The 21,517-nt window shown below is 40.8% G+C and overlaps 1 protein-coding gene across 1 annotated transcript in view; it reads right to left on the bottom strand.

Annotated features, from left to right (window-relative positions):
• Nucleotides 1-12,584, bottom strand: part of tmtopsb (teleost multiple tissue opsin b) — a 38,739-nt gene extending 26,155 nt beyond the window's left edge. Inside the window, exon 1 of the mRNA XM_055059432.1 lies at nucleotides 12,039-12,584. Within this exon, the coding sequence (XP_054915407.1) occupies nucleotides 12,039-12,405 (367 nt within the window). The 5' untranslated portion in view covers nucleotides 12,406-12,584. The remainder of the gene's footprint in view (nucleotides 1-12,038) is intronic.
• Between the last annotated feature and the right edge of the window lie 8,933 nt (nucleotides 12,585-21,517).

The following is a 21,517-nucleotide window of genomic DNA, read 5'->3' as shown; positions in this document are numbered from 1 at the left end:
TCATCATACCATAACCTCTCCCGCCCATCGAGGGCGTTGCCAGGTAAGACGTACCCGCTCCTGTCCGTTCATCAGCCGTTCGCTCAGCTCTCAGTCAGTGCACCAGCACTTCAATGCATGTTCATGTCGCCCCTGGGCGGGTCAATCTGTACGTCTCAGGGACAACCGAACGCTTAGTGCAGTCAGCGAGCTGGGTTCACCTCATCTCAGCCTAATCGGCTCTCAATTCAGCATTTCGTTCCGGCATTCCCCGCCCGGCCCCGAAGCCCTCGCCTCAGTTGCTGGCTTAGATCGCTCCATTCCGCCAGGAGCCCAGTCGCTCCTCGGCACACCCTGCCCTCTAATCCCAGAGGCCCTCAGGCTGTCTGCCACAGCTTCAGCTTATTTAAACAGGACGTGATTCTTTAAAGTCACGGACGAGTCCGGGTGTTAAGTCTGGTTCGATAAGGGTTTGTTTCTTTGTTGCTTCTTTATATTTAGGGGTTGTGCTGTCTGAGTATCTCGTTTAGCTCCCGTAATTCTGCCTATTTTTCATTTAAATACGCGTAGTTGGTCGATCTCTCGTGCGGCTCTCGCTGGCCACCAGAGAGCGGCGCTTAAGGCAATACATGTTTTCTAAGGCGTCGGGTACGCATCTGCTATTCTACTTCCCGAATTCAGCGCGAACCGGTTTGTCTTAAACTCAAGTTGCCAACAACCTCTGGCGTTAAGAGCCCACGCTCATCGCTAAACAAGCATTTAGCATAATCGCCTAGTCCGAAAATTAATATAAGTCTCACCAGTATTTCAGTAGTTTTTGTATATTCGTGCAATTCGAATGTATTATGGGAATTTAAGTCTCAAGCTCATGATAACGCAGTTCATGGCCTTCTCATGGTCTCCTGCTACCATCTGCTGGACAAATTTAGAAGTGACGATCATGTCAATCAAGATTTATACCTTTTATTCATTTCCTCTTCTGCGTCCCCGTAGAACTCGCTCAGCCTATGAAAGAAGCCAGGTCTTTGCTGCCTGTCACTACTCACGGCCATTACTCTCCCTGAGCTGATCCATCCTTCTTAGAACCAACGCTCGACTAAATGACACTATATCCCTTCCTGTGTTCAGCACGTAATGGCACAAAATCGGGTTTTGCCCTTCTACTACTTCCTCGTTTACGTCGTCCGGCAATCAGTCACCAAGTCCTGCTCAGTTATGAATCCGTCTCCCTTACTCCTCCAGCTCTCTCAGATACTTTAAGACGTCCAGTTCTCACCTTCATCACTCACCGTCTCGATGATTGTTGATCCAAACTTGTCACGTCCAGTTCTGCCTGTCGGAATTATTTTCTGTGTAGCGCTTCAGCGATCTAGCACATCATCTAGTCTCTCCTCGATCCTTAGTCAAGGTATCTCCGTTACAAAGGGTCGTCTTTCACCAAGCGCCCCCATCATCCGCTTCCTTCCTAGCATCGTTCGAATTTCTTAGTCCGTTCCCAATCCTTCCCTGACCACTACGACCTCCTCATAAGCTTCCCAAACGAAAGGCACTACTATCTTTTCTGCACCCTCAGCCGGTTCAGCATAACCATTGTCCAAGTGTTCCTACAGCTTCTCTCTATCGCTCGGCCATCGGCCATCCCCAGCCTTCCATTTCATGTCGGACTGAACTTCAGCTGTGCGTGAAGCTCAACGTTCTTATCCGCTACGTGAGTATCTTTCAAATGCCTGGCGATGGAGCACTGACAGTCTTTAACACATTCTTACCTAGTAATCCGGCAGACCAGCGGCCTTCGGCCTTTAGTTAGCGCTGACACATCATTCACAGCTCAAAACGCGGCTTCCGCCCCTCGGCGGGCCCCCGCCAACGACGCGGCTCGCGCCCCTCGGAGGGCCCCCTCCAGCCCCTCCAGCCCTCGGAGGGCCCCCTCCAGCCCCTCGGAGGGCCCCCTCCAGCCCTCGGGGCCCCCTCCAACAACGCGGCTCGCGCCCCTCGGAGGGCCCCCGCAACAGCAGCGTGGTATTAAAAAAAAAAAAAAAAAAAAAAAAAAGCTAGGTCGCCTATACTTTTCTACTTAAGTATTTCGAAGTACAGGGCATTTCAGATACTTTAAGACTTTTAACCAAGTAACATTTCAGTCAGTGACTCCGACTCTACAAAAGTCACATTTTGGAGAGGTTCCTATTCTTTCACCAGAGTGTAGTACTTGTACAACATCGCCCCGCAATATCGCTGCGCCTCAATATTGCAGACAACAGGTCAGCTAGGTCGACCAAGCCCTCTTGCCTAAGCTTCGCCGTACCAACCACCTGCTCGGTGATCCTCAGCCAGGAGCTGTTAATTCTACCTCATACTCTGTCACCGTGTCCAACGTCCTCGCCTTCATCACCCCTGTCAACCTTCGTCAGTCAAATCCCCTATATTCTCAGTCGTTCGCAGGAATCAATCTTCACGCAAAACTTCGCAACCAAGCACAGCACCCAGTCTCCTTTCGAACCCAGCGAAACTTCTACTCTTTGACCTCTAAGCATTCCACCAGGTATCCCAACCGCTGAAGCCTATCACTCTCCCTCTACCATAAAAGCTCATCACCGTGCTCCGAGCTTGTACTTTCTCCAACTACGTTAAAGCGCTCCTCTCCTGCGCTCCTCTCCAAGCATCCTATGGTTTCCTCAGGTCGGCGAGTTCGCCTCAGCTTCTCCAGTCTTCAACCCTCCAAAAGATTTATCAATCTCCGATATCAAGTTTTTCCCCGACCATTGCACCCTCCTAATCACGCACTCCAAAATTAAAGGTCTTCGTATTTTTTCTATCGCACGCATAGACGGCCATCTTGCCCCTTCCGTGCCACACTCAAATTCGTGTGCAAAAGGCATCAAATCTATCAGGAAGCTAAACCCCAGTTTATAGCTCCCGTAGGCTTCCCCACGACCGCAGATTCGTTTATCCGCCACCTCCGCCCTATTTTACGAGAAGGCGGCCTTCTCCCCGATCATTATTCAGGAAATCCATTTAGAATAGGCGCTGCTACGTCCGCCCCAGCTCAAGGCGTCCCCATCGCTTCCCTCCTCCAGCTTGGCCGCTGGTCATCTTCGGCCTTCACTTCCTACATCAGACCCAATCTCGCAACTGTGCTCGAAGCCCAACGCTCCATGTCATCAGGTGAGCAGTCAGCATGACGATGTAGTTTTTTTTTTTTTTTGGGCCATTTTTAACCATTAAATTTCAAGGGGAACCGGCCAGACCAGAGATCCTCAGCCTTCAGCCCGGCAGCAACCGGTCCCCCCTCCTCTCCTCATACATGCTCATCAGGCCTGTATACGTCTGTCAGTCCCTTGTGGCCCCCGCCAACGATGCGGCTCGTGCCTAGCTGCCCCCGCCAACGATGCGGCTCGCGCCTAACAAGTCTATGTCTATCAGACCCCGCCAACGATGCGGCTCGCGCCTAGTGGCCCCGCAAACGATGCGGCGTGCCTAACAAGTCTATCAGACTGCAGGCCCCCGCCAACGATGCGGCTCGTGCCTAGCTGCCCCCGCCAACGATGCGGCTCGCGCCTAGTGGCCCCCGCCAACGATGCGGCTCGTGCCTAGTGGCCCCCGCCAACGATGCGGCTCGCGCCTAACAAGTCTATCAGACTGCAGGCCCCCGCCAACGATGCGGCTCGCGCCTAGTGGCCCCGCCAACGATGCGGCTCGCGCCTAGTGGCTCGCGCCTAGTGGCCCCCGCCAATGATGCGGTTCGTGCCTAACAAGTCTATCAGACTGCAGGCCCCGCTTCAGAGCCTGCATACAGTCCGTCGGACTGCAGGCAGCTAGGCCTCGGCCGGCACCCTCTTTTTGGGGGGTAAGACTAGTGAGCTTCGCCGGACTCAGCATCTCCCCCCCGGCGATCTACGCTCATTAGTCTTCCGCCGGTTCGAGCGCCAAAGATTTGTTCATTAAAATCCTCTAACTGCTTATTTTCTCTGTGTGAGTTTGATCCAGATTGAAATGGAGCTTAGGCGTAAATTCAAGCTGGGAGACAGAACACAGCTGATCTACATCACAGCTGATCCTCTTCAAACACGTCACACCCTGCTGCAGCCAATCAGGATCGGCGCCCTCGCGCGTCCCAGCCAATCAACGTCAAGCTGGTCCATTCAAGAAGACGAGCTTCCGGGGATCTGCCTGCTCGTCAGCTGTGCTTCGCCCACCTCCTCCCCATCTCCACCTTCAGCCCGATGACCATTCTCCAGGCGCCCTACGCGCTCCTCCATCCAAGGCTCTGCTCCATCATCAGTATTCGGACCGGGGGGTAAGACTAGTGAGCTTCGCCGGACTCAGCATCTCCCCCCCGGCGATCTACGCTCATTAGTCTTCCGCCGGTTCGAGCGCCAAAGATTTGTTCATTAAAATCCTCTAACTGCTTATTTTTCTCTGTGTGAGTTGATCCAGATTGAAATATAAGTTTTATATAATTCTATGATGAATGGACACATCTTTTGCAGCAGAAATGTGAAGGTCAAATATCTTTTAGTGTTTTCTGCTGTCCTGCATGTTTTTGGAGCATTGCTGCTCAAACACACCCAGATGACAGAAAGGTAACCTTTGTAAAACTTCCTGAGATGCTAATGAAATCATTTGTTTCGTGTTGGAAAGTCTAACTCGATCTCTGGATTTAAGGTTACACAAAATGGAAAGAAGGATGCAATAATGGCATTAAAAACACAAGTAAACAAAAAATAATGACAGGAATTCATCTCGCCATTAATGGGTGAACAGATCAGAGAAATATTTGTGTGAAACTTCCCTGCGGTGCTGAAGTGGGTGCTCTGTGCTCTGAAGGTTTATCTCAGCAGCCGCTGGTTTTCTATTAATTTTTGTGACGATTGCACAGTTTGTACCCAGAGCCTGGTGGGAATATGGGTCCCTAATGCTGGCTCTCATTCAAACACGGCCCACTTTGATTCTCCTGCATGCATTTTAATAGGTTTTTTACCCAAGGCCTGAATCTTCATCCTCCAACTCAGGAAAGGTGTAGAATAGATTTATGGGGGGAATGAATGACCTAATGTCCCTGGACTGAGTCAGCAAACTAACGAAGCTTTTTTCATTTTGGCTACTGCTTCTTTTATCTTCACCTCCTTTCTGGAGTTTTCTTTGTCCTCATCTCTCTACTTTGTTTCCTCTGCTGTTTCCTTCCATTTTTACGTCTTTGTTTTATTTCTTTTCCCGATCCTGATTACATTTCTGACAAATCAGGTCGTTTGTCAATGTTTCCCTGCTGCTGCTTCCTCAGCACAATCTTACAACTATCTCCTGTAAATAATAGGTTTAGTGATTGATTCAGTGTCATAAAAGATGGATTTTGCTCACAAGATAAAGTTAAAGGATTGAGGAACTACGATTTTAACTTATTAGTATTGAACATGAAATTATTTTCCAAAGTTGCGTTTTCCAGTTTATTCATTGCCGTGAATGTAACACAGCTGGTTTAGACTCATAGACCACGGTAGCTAGCTTAGAAACCGACCCGTTCCTCCTCCCTAATGATGTATTGATTAAATTATTGACTTTCCCTGAATTCAAAGCACACGATTTATGTTACTGTCATAAACAATGTTTCCCTTAAAACCGGACAAACTTTCCGGAAGTGAAGGAGTAACTTCCCGGAAGTGAAGAGTTACTTCCCGGAAGTGAAAGAAACACTGCCCGGAAGTGGTAAAATTACTTCCCGGAAGTGAAGAGATACTAACCGAAAGCGAAAGGACCACTTCCCGGAAGTGAATAGTTACTTCTCAGAAAGTGAATGGTCACTCCCCGAAGTGAAGGAGACACTCCTTCACTTCCCAGAGTCACTCCTTTACTTCCGAGAAGCAATGGAGTCACTTCCTGGAAGCGAAGTACACACTTTCCGGAAGTGTAGGGGTTACTTCCCGAAAATGATTGGATTACTTCCCGAAAGTGAAATACTCACTTTGAAAAAGCAACGTTCCACCCGGAAGTAAATAGTTACTTCCGGGAAGTGAAGAGTCACTTCCCGGAAGTAAAAAACACTTCCAGGAAGTAAATAGTTACTTCCCGGAAGTGGAAAAAAGACTTTCCGGAAGTGAAAATAGGACTTCCCGAAAACAAATAGCTGCTTCCCGGAAGTACATATTTTCTTCCCGGAAGTGAATACTTATTTCCCGGAAATGAGAAGTTATTTCCCGGAAGTTAAAAACGACTTCCCGGAAGTGAATAGTTACTTCCCGGAAGTGGAAAAACATAACATAATAAAAAATTTTATGTGTTATTATGGTATATCAGTATATTGGTTATTATCAGTATATCGGTTACATAAAAAAGACCCGATCTTCATCATTTATTTATGTTTGTCACTTAGTTATTAAATTAATTCCCTAATAGTTACTTTCCGGAAGTAAAACAATGCTTCCCGGAAGTGAAAAGTTACTTTCCGGAAGTGATTCTTTCACTTCCTGGAAGTAACCATATCACCTCTGGGAAGCAACGTTTCACTTCCGGGAAAAAGCTATTCACTTCCGGGAAATAGTTCTTTATTTCCGGGAAGTGTTTTTTTTATTTCCGGGAAAAAACTTTACTTCCGGGAAATAACTATGTAAGAAATACATAGTTACTTCCCGGAAGTAAAAAAACACTTCCTGGAAGTAAATAACTATTTCTCGGCAGTGCATTGTTATTTCCCGGAAGAGAAGAGTTACTTCCCGGAAGTAAAGTTTATTCCCGGAAGTGGAAAAACACATCCATAATAAGCACATTATTGTGTTATTATGGTATATCATTATATTGGTTACATAAAAAAGACCTGATCATCATTTATTTATGTTTATCACTTTCCGGAAGTATAACAACGCTTCCCGGAAGTTGAAAACACTTCATGGAAGTTATTAATTACTTCCCGGAAGTAAAAAAGAATTCCCGGAAGTGACTGATTTACTTCCCAGAAGACGAAAAAAGACTTCCCGGAAGTAAATAGTTATTTCCCGGAAGTGGAAAAACAATTCCCGGAAGAACACATTTATTTCCCGGAAGTGAAAAGTTACTTCCCGGAAGTTAAAAAAAGAATTCCCGGAAGTAACTATTTACTTCCCGGAAGTGAAAAATATGTTTCCCGGAAGTACATAGTTACTTCCCGGAAGTGGAAAAACAATTCCAGGAAGGAAGTCGTTTTTTTCCCGGAAGTTAATAGTTATTTCCCGGAAATTATATGGTTACTTCCCGGAAGTGAAAGAATAACTTCCCGGAAGTGCTGGGGTTTCTTCCCGGAAGTGATGTGTTACTTTCCGGAAGTGAATGAATTACTTTCCGGAAGTGAAGGGGTTATTTTCCGGAAGTGAAAGAAACATTTCCCGGAAACGATTGGGTTACTTCCCAGAAAATGCATCATCAAAAAAATTGATGATGTATTTTTAGACAAATTGGGTTACTTTCGGGAAGTGGTTATTTCACTTCCCGGAAGTAAATACACCCTTCCCGGAAATGAAGGAGTACATTCCCCGAAGTTAGGTATCCATTTCTCGGTGGTTAAGTGGTTTAAACCTTTTTTTAACCAGGTGTAGCTGAACTGCCACTTAAGGAGTGTTTGATAGAACATATTTACAAAGTGTTTTTTTCAACTTTAATGCAAAATGTTCACATTTTTCTACAATTTTGGATTAATTACAGCTTAGTTGTTCTTTCATCCACTGGTCTTTTTTAACTCTATGTTCAAGTTAACGATTAAATAAGTTGACGATTTACTACTAAACAATTAATACAATTGCAACGTTGAAAAAACACACCTAACTTCCCTCTTCAACATTTTATTTGAGTCAATACTTTGATTTCGGTGGGTTGGAGAAGAGATTCATCTCACAGTTGCAGGAAGAAGCAGATCAAATGTTCTCATTGAAGTTATTTTATCATAATGAGAGTGACCTAACCAGGCTATAGTAGCAGCTTGCCAGACGTCCGGCGCTGCACGCTACAATAACTCCCATGTTGTCCGAGGTAATTGCTCTGGAGCGGACATAGTTTTATTTGTGAATTTCCAAACAGAGCGCCGTTCATCTCCACTTGTACAGGCGGAGGGTCAAACGATGTCCCAGTTTAATCCGAAGCAGAAAAATGCAGGTTTCGTCGGCCTGAAAGTAACTCAATATCAATTTTGAAATCAACTTTAACTGTAATTGCTTTGCTTTTAAGAGATTGCTTTGAATTTAAGTGCCATGAGCAGAAATTAAATGTTTCTTTGACCATTCTTCTGTTATCAAGGCTGAAACTGGGAACGCGTTTGCAGGCGAGTGAAATATCAGAGTTAATAAGTAGGAGTTGACTGCACCTAATGAACACGCTGCAGCTCAGTATGATTTCAAACGTGGCTTTTCAATCTGAAGATCCTCTGTGGATAGCAATTAAACACAGTCAAGTTTGATCTCACGCCTCCAAAAGATGTTAAGATCACATTCACATTTAATGCTTAAATCAACATCGTCTTGACTTCTATCAATATCACGCAAAGCCTTTTCTCTACTTGGTGGCCAATTACAGCCATCAATCACCCCAACCACTTAATGAATGTTTGATGTTCATCCATCTTTTTTCAGCGTTTTGGAAAAGCCGTTCTCAAACGTCCCAGAAATCTCAGAAGAAGCTCTTCTTTAACATCCAACTGTTTAAATTCATGGTTAACTTATGCCTTATTTTTTTGCTTATTCTGGAAACAAAACAGATAGAAAGTTTGAATTATTTAGTAGAGATTGAACAGTTTTGTGAGATGGTCAAATCCTGAGTTGTTTTCTAACTTCACCTTTTTAAAATTTTCTACCACTTCACCTCTGACCCCTCTGAGGCCTTTGCAAAATAACTGAAGATTAAATTAATATATTTATTAATTAAGTGACTTTTGAAGATTAAAGGAAGAAATATATACAAATTTATTTTCCCCTTTTTGATTTTATTTGCCAAAAAAGAAGAAAAATCAAAACATATCTTTCTTATAAGTAAATAAAAGTCATAATATTAATTCTGGAATTATTTCCACTTTATTCTTCTAATATTATGACTTATTTCTCATATGACAATTTTTGTATTAGTACAACTTTATTCTCGCAGCATTATAACTTTCCATGTATTATCACCACTTTATTCTTTTAATATTATGAGTTTATTCTCATAATATTGTGATTTTATTCTCTTAACACTATACAACTCTATTCACGTATTATTTTTGACTTTATTCTTGCAACATTATAGTTTTCCTTTCAGAATCGAAACAGATAAAATAACATACTGAAGCACACAGTGGAAATGAGGCAATTTGTACATCCTACCACCGAACAGATAAATGATGTTTCTGGTAGTTTTACCTAATTATTTTGATGGGATAGATCTGGATATCTTAACGTACTTCAATCTGAAAAAGGTCAAACAAACACAGACGCATTCTTATATTTATGTATCACAGGATTCCTTCAACGGCTGGAGAATTAAAGAAAAACATGAAAATAGTTTGAAGTATTTTCTTAATTTGAATGTGTGTGGAAAAAGAAAACAAACTAGGGATTTTTATTTATATTTCCAGATTCTTTTACCTATAAGTCTAGTTATAAACATTACATTTTCCTTTACTGATTAAGATGTAAAAGATGAACATAGTTTATCATAATTTTAATGTACTATATCACGTTATCATATTGTTTCCATAGGTTTTTAGTTATTGTTATATACAAACATCAAGTCAGACAGACGTCACATGTGGGGCGCCCCAAGGTTCAATCTTGAGCCCCCCTAAAATTAATATCTACTTAATCTCAAGGTAACAACAAGTAATCAGATTAGGTACCATAACTATGCAGATGATGCACAGCTCTACATTACGATGCCACCATGTAACTCTGAACCATCCAATCACTGAACAGATGCTAACAGATAAATGTGCCATAACATTCTCCAGATGAACAGAAACAAAACTGAATTTATTATCTTCGAATCTAAAAAGATACAATCAAGAGTCAGCTTCAGTTTAGATCTATAGATCAGGCCTGAAACCTGACCTGAACCTTCAGACACACATGAAGACAGTTACAAAGTCGGCCTTCTAGCACTTATTTCAAGGATAAAGGTGAAATGACCCAACAAGATCTATAGAAACTCCTCCATGTGTTTGTCTTTAGTTACTTTTATTACAGGTCTGCCTAAAAAATCAACCCTCCAGCCTCTTTAAGAACAGGCAGTGCAGATCAGAAGTGAGAACACCGATCAGGTCGGCAGGGTCAAGCCTCCGTCACATCACCGTTCACCTTCAGCTGACTCCGCTCCAGTGGCTGAAAAATCCAGAAGCCACGTCAATAAACCCCAGCAGTAATTACACTGACTGTCCTCCAATCTGCAGGCTTACAATCTTGATTTTTATTGGTTTGGGTCAACAAATTTCAGCACATCCTCAGAGGATCAACTCAGAGCTAATCTATTAAAGATGAGGTTCAGAAATGCTTTTTCTGTGTTTTATTTTAGCGTGCGTCTCTTCTGTGAATGACATTACGTGTCTTTATTTACCTCTGGGATTAAAGCTGAATGATTAAATCTGCTTTCTGTTGTTTTCAAGTTTGCTTCACTGAACTTCACTTTAAGCATTTGTTTATTTTTTCATTATATATTTTTCAGATTATATTGGACATGTCCTCTCTTGATGATATAGCTTTTCATTAACCATATTGCACAATTTGACATTTTGAAAATAAGTTCACTTCATGGAAATACGGCAATTTAAAGAAAAAAACTAATTTTGTAATAAAAAGATGGATTTGTTTTCTCCCGACTGTGTCAAAATCGATTTATTTCACAAAACTGCAATGGAAACACTTTTTTCACATCACACCAGTCATGTGATCGACAACAGGATGTTACTACTGGTATAAATGACGAAGAAGACGACAGGAAATGCTAGCAGGATGATTGCATCGCACATCTTTTAATGATTTATCACAGGAACAAACTTATTCACGTTTGATTTTAGGTGTGTTTCTTATTTAATGGAGACACCACAACTGTCAAATTATGTTTATTAGACATTACCGGAATAGCAACAAAGTTTTGTAGATATTTGTAATGTAAACGCCGCAATTCAGTCAGAGGCTTCTTCAAATTTGTTGCAGTACAGACTGCTACAGGAGATCTTTCCTACCCTCAGACATTACTATCTAGAATAACTATTTAAAGATGCAGTATTGGACTTTCCACATATTTGTTGAAACTATGACTCTTGTGGCAGTATGAGATAATCAGTGACAAAAATTTAGCTCCACTGCCTTTTCCCAGCGCTAACTAGAAACAACCAATCAGAGCTAGGAGGCGGGACTTAGCTCTTTCAATCACGCTTTCTGCTATGATAGCCATGCTAAGATTAGTTGACCAAATTAGAGAAAACCAAATTAAAAACACGCCATCATCCTCCTCCTACTTCCTGTTGTCTTCTTCGTCGTTTTCTCCAGTAATAACATCCAGCTGTCAGTCACGTGACTCGTCAATATTCACGGTACAATGGCAATAATGTTGGAAAAACCAGGTTAAAATCACACATGACTAAATTTGCTCAATAAAAATAAAACATGTTGTGTTTTATTAACGGCCGACTGTTGATCACGTGACTCCTGTTAAAAATCATGTTTTCCGATATGGCTAAAAAAACAAATCAAAACATTTCATCCAAAGCGCAGAAACTTTTTTCCCCCAAGAAAACCTGCGTTTTCTTTTAAAGTGGCATTTTCTTATTAAATTCATTTTTGTAATTTTAATCTGAACAATTCTGTGATCAACAAAAACACAGATTATACCGTCACAACATGGTGACATTTTTTTTTTTACAAATATAGAAAAAACAATATTTTTAAAATAAAAGTTACATATTGCAGCTTTAAATAAACGCGTTGATTTATTTTTTATTTTGTATCAATAAAATATTTTTGAATTAGAATAAACAGGTGAGGATGTAAAACAAGCCGGTTCTGATTAAGCATGCAGCTCCGATAATCTGCAACATTTCTTCCCCCATTAATCCTCACGCAGAAGGATTCTCTTACCCAGACACGCGTTGATGAAGCCGTACCAAACGCATCCAGCGCGTCCGATCAGCCACCGCCCCTGCGTGCTGGCCGCGAAGCTGAACGGGGTCCCCAGCACGCTGACCAGCAGGTCGCTCACAGAGATGCTCACCAGCAGCAGGTTCATGGGCGTGCGCAAAGCCCGGTACCGGCAGAACAGCGCCAGCACCAGGAAGTTACTGAGGAAGCCCAGCGTGCCGATGCATCCCAGGCACACCGCCACCACCAGGTGCCCGGTCGGACTCAAGGAGGGCGCCGGCACTGAGCCCGGAACCGCTCCGCTCGCCTCCGTCGTCGCTTCCCCGGGACACCGCGCACAGCTCAGGCTCGCGTTGGAAGCGATCATACCGGGAAGTTTGGACCAGAGGGGAAGTTTGCACCCATCCGGGTCTCGGTCAGCGCATCCGGAGAGGAGATGGCGCACCGCGGCAGTTTGCGCGCATCGTGCACACAGGTGTTCCTGCTCTGCGGAGCAAAGTGTCCAACGAAGGAAGACTCAGAGAGGACACGGAGGTGATCCGGAGAGCCGCCCCCCAACTCGCTGCACATGCAGCTGTGCGCTTCTGCTTTTATCGCCAACTGCGCCTTTTAACGCGCCGAAACTCAACAGGAGGCGGCGTCGGAGCGCAGACTGCGCCAGAGACTCAGCAGCTCTGTGTGACTGACGAGTCAGGAGGCAATGAGAGAGAGGATAAGAGCAGAAAGACAAGGGGCTCTGCTGGGTTTCATGACAGTGCATTCATGCATCATCAAACAGTAGATAGCAGCAGGCAAAAAATATTCTGGGCTCCAAAAGTTAAACATTTGTGGGGCAAAAATGTCAACTAGAAAAAACAAATTTCTGAGCTTAAAAAGTCAAAAATTTTCAAGAAAAATAAGAAATTGGGAGATTTATCTAAGAAATTTATACAAAAAATTATTCCTTAGCTCCAAAAGTTGTGAAAAAAAGACATTTTGAAATTGATCTGGAAACTTTCCAAAAACAAAAGTTTGACAAGAGTCAAATATTTGCAAAAAGAAAAAAAAACTTCTGACATTAACCTCAGACATTTTTAACAAAAATAAGGAAATTTCAGAGTTTCAAAAAATAGAGATTTCAACCTTAAAATCTTCTAGAAAATCTCTGAGCTTGAAAAGTCAAAAATCTGCTAGAAGAAACTGAGAAATTTTGAGATTAATTTGAGAAATTTCCCAAAAGAACAAAAACATGTCTGACCTCCAAAATCTGAAAATTTATGGGAAAATGTATTTGAAATTTTCAGATTGATCTAAAAAATTAAAAAGTAAAAGAATTCTGAGCTCCAAAAGTAAAAAAAAAAAAATATTCCCAGTAACTTTTGTGAATGGTTAAAGTTCAACACTTCTGTTTTTAGTACACTGATGCTTTTTGTCTCCATCTTAAGTTTAACTTCTGACAATCAGAGTTACAGACTGTTTAACTAAAAGCACAATTTTTGTAGACATGAACATAAATAAAATGTATTTTTTCCAGAAATTGTCCATTTCAACCTTGAAAACCAAAAGGGAATCATAAATGAAATAAAATGTGTTGATCTAAGAACAAAATCGTATTCAAAATATGTGTCGCATTTCTAAATCTACCAAGAAAAGACGTTTGCTTTTGGGATTATGATAATTTTCTTATTGCAACTGTGCAATCAGAGATCTTTCTGCAGGTGTGAATGAATGAAAATAGCATCGTTAGCACATCAAAAACTCCCTCTCTTCTCACAGAGAGCACTTATTATGATAAGAAATGAATAAATGAATATTAAATTTGTTATTTTGGATATTTAGACACAAACCTGTAGGGCAGAGTTGTTATTCAGTAGCTGTCACTGTCCAAAACGAATAAAAATGTTTACGCTGCAGTAGCAGAAAGAAACCTTCAAAGAATCTCCACATTCTGGGATTTTGGGGCTTTCAGGAATTCCTTGAAGTTGAAACATTTTCAAAGTGTTGCAAATATGTGCAACCGGATTGTGCGCGTGTGTTCGAGTGATGAGGAAATTTGTCAGCATGAGGTTTATTGAGATTCAGAGAAAAACATCAAAGCTTCAACTTTCCCGGCAGAATCAAAGATATCACAGAGTGTCAAACGAAATGGCTTCATTGCGCCGCCGAACAACGGGCAAAAATAAACCAGGGCCACTCAAAGATAACGTTATTTCCTCTTTTCCACACTCACTTAAAGATCCACATGTGGTTTAGGAGAATATTAAGTGAAATAATATTTCCTGCTCAACAGTAAGTATAAATTGTGGCTCCTTTGAACGTCAGAGAGAAGCAACAAAAGGTTTCTGATTGAAAAGGGTTTCGCTTTTCAGGCTGCAGAATCCCAGGATTCACTTTGACCAAGTGGGAGATTTTTACTCTTGGAACAATAACTAACAAAGTGGGAAAGAAATTGGAGTTTTAAATGTAATACATACAAAAATCTGGTGGTAAAATTAGAAGCATAAAAGAGCTTCTGTTTTTGGGCTTTTGTCATTTACATAGACATGTTTTTTATTTTGTTTTTTTATATAAACAGCTCTGGAAAAAATTACGAAAGCATTTCAAATGACCAGTTTCTCTGATTTTACGTTTTATAGGTATGTGTTTGAATAAAATGAACATTGTTGTTTTGTCACATGAACTACAGACAACATGTCTCATGTTTCATAGATTAGCTTTGACTTGTTCTCAGAACGTGTTGAAACTTGTCATTTTAGAGCGTCTTGTCACTTTAAATCTAAATAAGTTGCTGCTGGAAACAAAATGGCTGTAAACATATGTTCAGTTATACGGCCAGCAGCCATTGTACTGCGGTAAAATCAGCTGACCTAAACTCCCTGAATGCACTTGTGTTGCTAGGTAATGGGGAAGTGCCTGCTGATTGCTGTTTTTAAAACGACTCATTTTCCAGACATCACAAAAGAAACTTCTTGCCAAAAACCAGCTGTGTGGATTTTTTTTTTTTTTTTAACTGATTTTTGATGCAGCAGAAACCCAAATGGGAGAAAAAAAATCTGAATTTTGCATTAACAGTTCCCCTTTAAGTCCTGATGAGGATGTAAGTGGATTTGTTGACCAGCTCACTTAACCCCAGTTCAGTGTTTGAAAAAAGCAGCAGCATTTCAGCAGGGATTAGAAATGAGAACAGTTTAGATTAACAAATAACGTCTGAACAAAAATGCTGCTCTTTAGTTGGATTCTGTCCTCAACCTGTTTCTGTAAACCGGTTTGCAAAGACGGGACAGAAGCAAAAAATGTCAAGTTGTTGCTGAAATTAGAGTAAAACTTCAGTCAAGGGAATTAATTTAATAAATAAGCAATAAACACATGAATAAATGATGAAGAGCTGGTTTAAAACATTTGATATGTAACCGATATACTGATATTCTCTGCTCACGGACGGGATTATTATGGATTTATTTTGGAAATATGATCTCCAGAAAGCAGCTTTCAGTGCATCTCACAAGGCTCCTCCTCACTTCCCTTCAGGGAGTTTTTGGAAAAAGATAAACAACTTTCCATCTTGGTGCTTCCCGACGTCTTACAAATATTAAGATTTTGTGTTTTTCTTGTTCTGTCATGAGTTAAGCAAAGTTCTGCACCAGTAAAAGGTAAAGGCAATTTCATTTGGATCAGTTTTCAATTGATACATTGATTTTAAAAAACTTTTGTGGAAAGATCTCTGCAGCGAAAGATATGCCAGGAGCAAGGAGGCAGGTCTTAGCGCTGTGCATCATCTCTATGTACTTGCTGCTAAATGTGAAGAAACAATCCAGCTTTACAGGAAAACAGCTGATCCACTGGAGCCATAAAGCTGTTTGGAAAGAAAATTACTTAACAACTCTGAGTGTCAAACTGCAGAAAGAACACGATAAAAATAATAATAATAATAATAATAAAAACATTGACAGGTTCCTTGTTTGGATCAACCCTTTTTTCTTCCCATTGGATGGATTCTGGTAAGCTTCATAGCTCATTACAATACATCAGTTATTGGTTAAAATTTAAAACTTGGAACAGTTGTTCAGTTATAGCCACAGTTATTATCTGTAACTGACAAAACTCTTTTTTGTATTGATTTGTCATTGATTAACTCAAGTTTTTGCTTCGTAACCTAATTTAATTATTCTTCAATTAAAAGAACAGCAGATCAGTAACCTGGTCAGTGTGCCAGAAATGATTTATACAGCAACCAAACCTTTCATTTAAAATAAACCCTCTTCTTTTATTCCTCATGGCAAGAAAAGAAACAACCGACTGACGACGCTCTGCAGGGAGTTTTAAAGCATGTCATATTTGTTGAAATCATTCAGTAAATGGCTGTAAGCTCTTCCCTCAAAGCTCGGATGCTTTTGCCTCCAAAGCCCTTTTATTAACTTCAAATAACAGGAGACATTTTTCTCTACGATCATCAGGAAATGCTTTTAGTTTTCCATTTTCCCATCTCTCAGGCCACCGACCGACATAACCTTCAATCAAAGGTTTTCTGAATTATTCTGAACAAACAAAAGAGCTGGACAGACGCTGTGGATCCTCACGCGCCCTCCTTGTCTCGTCTGTCCTCCGCTGGGGGCTCGTTTGGCTGCGAACGGCTGGGATGGATAAGCATCAGTATCCATTTATCCACGTCATTACACGCATGAACCAACGGGGCAGACGAATCCAACAGTTTGGTCTCTAATCTTCAGTTTAAGACACTTTGGCTCCTGGGAAGAGGAGCCATGTGATTACAGAGTCAGACAGAGATGGAGTGCAGCTTGGCAGGGGAAATTATCTGGAGAGTTTCCTGGACTGAAAATGCATCCTTGAAAGGATTTAACAACACAAATAGTTCACATGTTAGATCCATATCGCAGCTAGCATAGCCTGTTGTGAATGCTCAGTCTAACTGCAGATAAAAGATTTTTCTGGAACAACTTGTTCCTCTGCCTTTAGCGCATTTAGCAGCGAGTACATGAGGATGACTGACAGCACTAATCCCCTCCTCCTGGCTCTGATTGGTTGTTTTTGGTTTCTTCATGCAGCAATAGCAGCTCAGGCAGAAGGTGAAGATCGATTATCTGTCATGACAAGATGACAGTTTGAACAAATATGCTAAAAAAACAACATTTTGGACAAAAAAATGACGTACTGTAACTTTAATGACATCATGTGTCATTTGTGATGTAACTGCACAATATTTACATAGAAGCATGTTACTTACTTTTCATTGAGCTTTATTTAAATCCTTCTCAGCTTCATGTCTCACGTCCAAACACCAACACGTTTCACTGGAGGTCAGGGTTTCATAAGAGCTTCAAGTGTTTTTGCTTCAGGGCTCAGAGTTCAAATAATCTGGGGAAATACTTTAGTTATGGCACTATTATTTGTTTGCCACCATTCAACTTTAAAGTTTTTAAAAAAAATCTTCTGTTTTAGGGGAAAGTATCTCCAAGTCCCGGTCTTCAGGGTCCACCGTTTTGTTAGCTTTAGATGTGTTTCTGTTCCAGTTTATTTGACATAAATGACGGCATAATTAGTTAATATGCCATCATTATTCATTAAAGAATGTTAAAAGAAGTGTGAAGCAATGAAGAAACATTTTCATGTTTACTTTCTTTCAAAAATGATTATTATGAAAGACTTTTCTATAAATTATCATCAAAACCAAAACAATATTCCAAAGCTTGTTAATCATTTCACCCTGGTGAAGAGTTACGGCTTCGTTTTTTTCTCTTTTTTGCCGTTATGTTCCTCCACACTCCATGAGCTTCTAATCTCAGCAACTAAAGGAAAAACATTAAGAAACAGAAACTACGACTACAACTAAAAATAAACAATATTTAACTCATAAAACTAGAAAAACTGAATTAGACAAACTCACAACAAACTCTGCTTTAAATATGTGTAAATTAAAATAATGTCTGAACATTTTCAACATCCATGTTTATTATTGACTCTCCACCACAGGAAGAATCTGATAAGCGCCATACAGCAGAGGAATAAAGCCAGAAAGCTCTCAGAAAATCTAACTCTCCTCCACCTGAAGGAAGGAACACAAGCAGGCGAAGAACATCAACGCGATGCCAATCAATAACAGCAGGCGCCCCGAGCCATTCCTCCACATGTCGCTGCAATCTGAGGTTATTGAAGCACGGAGGACGTCAACAGACAAACTTTCATAAGTGTAAGGTCGCGAGATTGACCTCGCAGTCAAGTGATCAATCCCAGATCTACAATGACGAATAATAATGAATTCAAGACCGGGTACGAGAATGAGAAGAAGTGGAGTTTTAAAAAGAATAAAAATGACAAATCAAAGTTTCCTAGTTGGAAATTAGCTCAAAATGTCAAGAGTCCTGGGCTCCATTTTGTGGTGTCATGTCATGATGAAAGTGCTGCTTGAAACCTCAACCTCCACACATTCTTTGTTCTATTTGACCGACACCAGGAACAAAGAGAATTTCACCTCTCATATAATCATTCTTCAAGGGAATGTATTAATCAAAATTCACATGTTGCATGAGTTTGTATTTCCATTTGGGTTTCTGCTGCCTCTCAAAACACCACAAGTGCTTAAAAAACAATCTCTCTGTTGGATTCATGTTTTTTGGTGCCTGGAAAATGACCTGTTTCAAAATCTTCCAGAATATTCTATATATATGCACAAATTACTTTATTATTTATTTATCTATTATTTGTGTGTTAGATTTCTTAATCTGGGACCTGAGTTCAAACAAGCAAAGATGGTACAACAATAAAAAATCCTCGAATTCTTAAATGTTACAAATTTGCTCCAACCACACAAGAGCTCCACCCGTCACCTGGCAACCCAGGCTGAACTCCAGCAGGTTTGGACAGCTGATTTTATCTCTGTACAATGGCTGCTGTTAAAGACAAGTTTTGTTTTGTTGTTGCCCCACCATCCAGAAACCACTTGCTGCATTCTTGTTGGTTGTGCAGGAGGCTCTAGTTATGCTTTTCAAACATGTAAGATTGCATAGTTGTGCATCTGTTTGCAGCAATTTTCACATGCAACCGTAAACTTTGAGTTGGGACGCCTTAGAACAGCTCATTGTGAAAAGACCAAGTTAAAATCTCTTTATCTAAGAATAATTTTATGCAAAAATGTAATGAACATGTTTGGTATAGGCCACTAATTTATGCTAACCTGTTTAAGGAGGCATAATAAAAATAATTTAAAATCTAATGTATTTAACTGTTTAAAACTATATTTTGTGTATTTTTTAAAATAAAAACAGCTCATTTGCTGTAGTGAACAGTGTCGTGAACGAACGAGTCATCTTCGTGGACTTTGTCCTTGTTTCCGGCGCTTGGCCCACTTCGGTCAATCCCATTAGTAACACAGTGTTAAATGTTTCAGCTCTGTCTTTTAAATTTGTCTCATGAATGTCTGCTACTCTCTTGTACCAAACATATTTTTCTGTGTACCGTGGACAGACACGGCAGGCAGAAATCTCACTCAATTTGATTAGAGTGACTGAAACGAAGAAGCAATTAGATAATTACATAAGTGCACAGAAAAGAAAGACGGAGAGAGATTCAGAGTGAGGAAGCAGAAGGAGCGATAAATAAAGAGAGCGAAAACGACTCATCCTTGAAGTGGGGTAAAAATCGATTGTGAGGAAAATGTGTTTCCCTGCAGAGAAGTGAAAGGACAGCAGGACAGAGAGGCTGGTACAGGGACTCTGAATACAAGAAAAACAACAGCTGAAAGCCATAATATGGTCACTAATACAAACCAGTTAAAGCCAGACTCCAACCAGAAGTGTGTCCTCTGGATTTAATAAGATTAATGAAAATAAAACATGTTGCATCTGTGAAGAAAATAAAGTGACACTCATTTCCATATTAAGATATGCAAACAAGTGTCACAGAATCAATTAAACATTATTTGTAGAACTACTGTATAAATAGAAATTGTTTTTCCATTTAGTTAGAATTATTAAGTCTTATATTAAATATACATATATTTATCATGCTAGCTTTGTGCTCTTGTGGACCCCTAGTGGTGTGGAGGCCCTAAGCAGTCAGTTAACTTGCATATTCCTTGGGCTGGTTGTGCTTTCGTTGTCTGTTTTTTAATTATGAAGAGAAGACCAATACTATTTAAGGATTTGCCACTTCCAAATGTGGTGGAAATGTTATTATTTAGTATTTCAATATTCACCCTTCACCCAACCCTAGGGAAGATTTTGTCCCAAAGCTGGACATCTGGACAATTTTCTCTCTCTGGCCCACGGTCCATAAAGGGTTATGCTCCACTACCATGACTTTAACAGAATCCCGACTATGTGACAAAATGTTTAATAGATCAAATGTGTGGTTTCCTCACAGAGTATTTGACATGTCACCTTCAAATCTGACTTTACTGATTTGACAAGTTATTAAATAAACACAGTCTTGCATTTGCAGACCACCGCTAAGCAGGATATGATAGACAATTTGTGTTGAATAATTCAGTAACATTTCTGGAGCCTAAAAAAATGCCTTGGATCAACTTTTTTTGTTTGTTTTTGGTCGATGTGACTTTGACTAAAGTCACATCGACCACATTGACTCTGGCTTTCCTTCAGCATGGTAGCGGTGGTGCGGTCTGCTGCTAAATAGTGCAATTATTCATGTTTCTAACTGAACTTATGAGAGCGTGTGCACTTTGTGCCTCTCACTCATCTCCGCCAAGATGTGGAGCCTCTCGCTCATTAGTGCCCCCGGTCAGGCATGGCTGCCAGATTGTGTTTGGTCAGTGCTGGCAGGGGCACAAACAAAATGGTGGAAATGTTCGCCCTCAGATTTTTCTGGCTCTACTTTCAAAAACCAGCAGCAAATCACCCTTACAAACAATGAAGAGGACGACACGGCTTTAGGTTCAGATCTGCGTCAGCGAAGCCTTTGGGTACATTCGCGCTCCAACTCCAACTGGACCGGGCCCAAAGGCAGAAAACAGATGGGAGACGGATCGAGGAGGTCTGCTCCGGCTTTCACATGAGAGCAGATTATGTTTTTAAAACTCTTGAAAGAAAATGAAAGTTACAGAAACTCCATCCACGGAAGAATTAATTAGTTTCTTCTTTTGTAATGAAAGCAACTTCTGATGTCGGTGGTGAGAGTGTTGGACGAGTGTGCAGCATAAAATGTTAATTTATCTGAAACAAACCCGGCTTTGAAAAGGATTCATTTGATTAACCTGCAGTGTCCTGAGACTGAAGACACAAACAAAGCAATCTGGCAAAGCGCAAATTGAGGTGAAAGTCAGCATCACATTGAACTCAACTAAAAAACAACTCAGGACTGGAAATGGATCTCAGCAATAAAGCTTGTTGTGAAAAACAATAAAAATAAACAAGTGGTGACTTTTATGCATTGAGCCTAATTATACCCTCATCAATTTGTGTTAAGGGCTGTAAAAAGTATTTTATTATTACTGTATTTGCTTGTTAAATGTTTAAATATAACATGAA

The sequence above is a fragment of the Poeciliopsis prolifica genome, unplaced genomic scaffold (genome assembly GCF_027474105.1).
Source record: "Poeciliopsis prolifica strain line A6 unplaced genomic scaffold, Auburn_PproV2 SCAFFOLD054, whole genome shotgun sequence".
NCBI classification, from domain to species: Eukaryota; Metazoa; Chordata; class Actinopteri; order Cyprinodontiformes; family Poeciliidae; genus Poeciliopsis; species Poeciliopsis prolifica.
This window is presented reverse-complemented; position numbering and strand designations above follow the sequence as displayed.